This window comes from Gavialis gangeticus, unplaced genomic scaffold (genome assembly GCF_001723915.1).
Source record: "Gavialis gangeticus isolate Ggan-Ray unplaced genomic scaffold, GavGan_comp1, whole genome shotgun sequence".
NCBI lineage: Eukaryota > Metazoa > Chordata > Crocodylia > Gavialidae > Gavialis > Gavialis gangeticus.
This window is the reverse complement of record NW_017729031.1, coordinates 21,482,000-21,486,872: the sequence shown is the minus strand read 5'-3', so window position 1 is coordinate 21,486,872 and position 4,873 is coordinate 21,482,000. Positions and strand designations below refer to the sequence as shown.

The 4,873-nt window shown below is 35.9% G+C and overlaps 1 protein-coding gene across 5 annotated transcripts in view; it reads left to right on the top strand.

Moving 5' to 3' along the window:
* CCNT2 (cyclin T2) overlaps positions 1–4,873 on the top strand; it is a 47,687-nt gene that overhangs the window by 1,928 nt on the left and 40,886 nt on the right. The window contains exons 2-3 of one of the 5 annotated variants that reach the window (XM_019522500.1): positions 1,227–1,455; positions 2,558–2,776. The exons of 2 other annotated variants lie outside the window; for them this stretch is intronic. In XM_019522500.1, the coding sequence (XP_019378045.1) occupies positions 2,756–2,776 (21 nt within the window). In that variant the 5' untranslated portion in view covers positions 1,227–1,455; positions 2,558–2,755. Of the gene's footprint in view, positions 1–1,226; positions 2,777–4,873 lie in introns of all 5 variants that reach the window. 2 more of the 5 variants (XM_019522499.1, XM_019522501.1) reach the window with 2 other exon arrangements.

Here is a 4,873-nt window from a genome sequence, read left to right as displayed (position 1 = left end):
AAGTTTTGGGGGGGGGGGATTTTTTTTTTTAAGGCTGATGTGAAATGTGTTTTTTATTTTGGGTTTGTTATCAAGTTTGTTTTTATTTTGTTTGTGTTTGTTATTTGTGGGCATTAAAGTAAGAAATGTGCCATATCTCTTCATAGAACATTGGTGATCCCCAAACAAATTTCACAGCCATCCTGAATTTTTTTGCTATGAGGAAGACTAAGGTGAATTTGCAGCAAACTGATTACTAAACAGTTGCAGTGTCTTTAGGCCTCATTTACAAATTATATATTTAAGGCTCTGTTTATATAACAAGAATAATTGTCTAAACACAGTTCTGGGGTGCGATTGTCCCTTATACTTGGACACTACTACTTGAATGAAGAAAAGTGATGCCTTGAAAATGCTAGGGGGGAGGCAGTCTGTTAAGTGCTAGGAGGACATGCCTAGATTAGAATGTCTTTCCCTAAAATAGTTTTCTATTTCAAGGCAAGTAAAGTATTGAAAAAACAGACTAGGACACACGCGTTTGTCACAATAGCATATAAGCATAGTGTTTTTTGGCAGAGACAAGTTCATTATTGGTGTCTTGTTGTAGATCCTTTTAAAGGCATTAGAAACTATGTATGTCATCCATCTTCCTTATTATGATGGATAAGTGTATAATCTGATAAATGCCAGCATGTGGAACATGAGCCAGTAAGATGTCAAAATATGTTTATGGCTGTTGTGTGCAATTTATAGCTCTTCCAAATGAGGCAATTTCACTTGGAGTGGTGGTTTTCTTTAACATGTTGTTTCCGCAACCCAGGTTGGTGGTGTATAGGGTAAAGTAATCCATTGGATAACAAAAAAATAAATAAAAATCTAGTAACAAAATTTAGGCTCAGTAGCGGTTGGGATGGTTGTCAGCTGCCATTTAGTAGACATTAATAAATGTGGTCACTTAGTTCTTGCTAGTACAACTAATTTTGTAAGGAGAGCTGCATTAAATAACGAGTGGTTTGAATGATAATTCAGGTTGCAAGTTACTCTTGGTGGTAAATATGTAAATTTTTATATTGCTCTAAAAGTTAAACACTAGCACATTCTGTCTTTCAGAAAACCTGTCTCAGTGTTGTTGCCAGATAACTTGGCATTTGCTGTGCCTGCAACATCAGACAGTGACTTTTATATTTGTGTTGATGCACAGGCATCAAATGCGCTGCTTTATTTTTGTTCTTTTTCTATTCTTTTAGGGTGAAGGGGGTGGTCTCAAAGAGAATGCAAGTCAGATTTAAATTCATACTCCCAAGCCACCTGGCGAGTTCTTTATAGAAGGGCAAAGGCCAAAGACCAAAACTAACTACTTATCAAAATCTTCTGAATGCTTGGCCAGTTGAAAGCATAACATTGCATTCACTCACTGCAAGAAGAAATTTATCACTAGACGTTAATGTACAAGGCACTAGCAATCTTCAAAGTAAGGTTAGCAGAGTTTCTTACAAGTATGTGAAGTATGTGTCTAATTGTTCTTGTACATACACTGGGATTGTGGGCAGACCATGACAATACACCATTTTAAGCAAGAGAGGAGGAGGCAACTTAGTGTTCAGGAATGAATGAAGCACATCTAAAGTTAACAACAGTTTCTGTCCATTAATACCAATGACCTGGACAGATGAAATTGTCTCATTGCTTCCACGTGACTTGTGGTAATTGCTTTCATTTGTCTGTACCCTTTGCTGTTCCTTTTTACTCATGGCAATGAGAAATTTTGAAGTTTTGGGCGTGAAAATTAGGCATGTCAGTTACAGTTGCCCGAGTTGTGATCTCAAGCTTTCATGCCCTTGCTTTTATTAGTAGATGAATTTCCTTTAGCACTAAATACTTAATGCATGTTTTATACCTACATGCATAGTGAAGAGGTATTTAAAGTGAGGAAACATTCACTGAATAGCTCAATTCTGTTCTTTCATTTTTAAACATATATATATAATCTTGAAATTCTACAATGCGTTAACTCTTCATATGGACATAGGCAGACCAGCAAAACAACCACTTTAGAGTATACAGTTACAGCTTTGGTGTTGAGCATGCTGGCAATTAATCGGCATAGCTGAGCCATTTTTAAACTTGTTAAATATATTTTACATTAACAGTATGTATAGTTGGTATAGGCCAGCTGTACATTGTTTAGATACCTACTGCACATTTGAAAGGGTCACTTTTTCACTAGTAGAAGCTCACATATGGTTTGCCTAACCTCTTTTAGCAGTAGTTCAGATTCTGCTTTCTCAATGGCACTGTTGACTGTGATTTAACTGACCTGGGTTTGCTGATTTTTGTAATCTTTGTGGTGGTACCATTGTAGTAATTTTGTTGAAGGAAGGTGCCAGCCACATAACCTTGTAAAGTGTCTCTATGAAAGTTTTCAGAAAATTACGCTGTTCTTACAGCTGATGTCTAGTAATTGTAACTCAGTTTGGAGTTGACTGCTTGAGTACTTGCAATGAGCTTTTAAAATTAACACATTTTTAAGAGATTTTCTTTTGTTAGAATAAAAACTGGTCTAAATTTTGTCTTGCAGTAACAATGATTTGAATACTTTTAAAGTCCATACCCTTTTGGAAATGGGCGATGTTATGTATGTAGTATAGTAGCATGCTTGGCAGTATGGAAAATGTAATCCCTCTACTGGAGAATTAAGATTCTCAGAATGGGTTTCAAAGGCAGAGAAGGGAGAAGAGTTCCTTGGTGCGCAGGAAATGAGAAGTAAGACATCCAGATGCAACTCTTGAACTCTAAGGTAAACTTCAATTTTTTTTAATAAATTCACTTCAGAAATGCTGTGCTGAATAACAAATAACCAGGTTAAGATGTATTCAGTGGGCTCAAAATGACATGCCTTAGTATTGCTTGTTTATAACATCACAGTCCTTGTAGAGCGCCTATATGCTGCACTGAGCAGCTGCAGGAAGGACTTCAGTTAAGGTTTGGGTGTGGCGTAAATTTGGTTGGGAGGAGAGAAATTTCTGGGGGGTGGATTTCTGCTTGTTTTATTTTTCTTGCAATAAGTATAGCTTAGAGAATTCTAAAATACTTGGTTTCCCCTTGTGCAAATTGTCAACTTCTGTAGGATGGGCCATTCTATATAGTGACTGCATTGCTGACCACCACTTTTTCTTAAACACCATAACATCCCTATAGCATTTCAGATAGTCATGTGAAAAGGTAAAAAAAAAAAACGAACGTCAGTTGACCAGACAATCCAGTTGTGACTATTCATTTCCCCTCCTCTTTAACCTGTTGCTTCCATACAAGCATAATAATTGGCTCTTGGTGAGCTTGGTCATCGTCTATACGTATTCAGGTTCAAAATGGTTAAACTTTAAAAATGCACACAAGCTGCATTAAATCCAAGAATGAGATAAATATACATTCAGTGAAAAGGGAGATATTTACATTTTTATACAAAATATCCTTATCTTTGAATTGCCAGATTTTACCATCAGATATCCTAAAGATCTGGTTCTGTGTGGCAAATTATGCTGTGTAACGGAGACAAATTTTATGACCACTCCAAATAACTAATATCAAGAATTGTGAGTTTTTGTATGGGTGTTAAGATTTGAAGGATGAGGGCAGGGGCTGTTTCAGCAGAACTTTTGTTCCTAAGTGCCTCAGCCACTTAGGAATTGAAGGTCCCAAATCATGTACGTGTTTTCTTCTCAATCAGTCCACAAGACTTGATCCATGTCTGTATGGATCATCCTTTTAAATTGGTTGATTTCTGCTGTGTTTGCATAAAAGAAGCTTGCTTGCAGTCATCCTCTCCAGTTCAGGTCCTTATTTTTAAATTTGTTTTTCTGACATAATTATATTTATGCTTTTTCAGTGTTAAAAGTGAATACAGCAGGTATTGAATAGCTGCTGAAAGGCTTGGAACAGACTTCAAATAGCCTTATGACTTCATTTCAGTGATTGCCAGAGGTCTTAAAATATTGTCAAATGCATAAAGTTTTCTACTCTTCCAGTTCAGTAAACTAAGTTCAAATTTAAGCCCTCAAATCTGAAGGGAAAAATTACTTAATTTTTCACCTGCTTTTTTACATTATCACAGTTCCTTTGTACCTTGCTTTTGTGTAATTCTTAGAAACCTTCACATTTAACCTAAGAACTAACTCTTCAGTATTTGGGGCTATGCAGTTCCTTGACTTTTTTTAACTTGAGGCATTTTTAATCAGAAAATTATATGGTTTTACTTACTAAATACTAACTACTAGCTTGTAGTTTTGGTCAACAGCATTCACACTTAACACAGTCCAAATGGGAAACTACTCGGTGACCTCAACATTATGAAGAATGAAAAAATGGAAGTCTCTTGGCTTCCTGTATAATCTTAATTTTCAGAAGCTGAAACCAAGCTCCCAAAAGCTTAATTCCATATATTCCAAGTTTCATCATAGAGTAAGAGTTGATTCACTGAACTTGCTTTATTCTCTAGTTACTGATAATTCCACTTTCCTTTTTTTATCTTCTAAGCAGTTTTACACCCTTTTATTTCCACATAAGCATACACAAGTAGGAAACCACTGATGTTCCATTACTTCTATTTCAACTTCTTAGGATAGAATTAAAGCCCTGAATTAAAGGCACCTGATTTGATATTAGAGCCTCGAATTCTTAGTAGCAAATTTAATGGAATCTTCATGTAAATGCATATAACACAAAATCAGAAGTTACGCATTGGAAAAACTAATTTAGTGCACTAATTTAGATTGCTGAACTACATGAAGAGGTGATCATGCCTCAAACAAGTGAGGACTTAAAGTATTTGTTCTGAAGGACTTTTTTTATGTTACTTTTGTCCCATGATGGGTACAGATGACGCATGCTCACATTT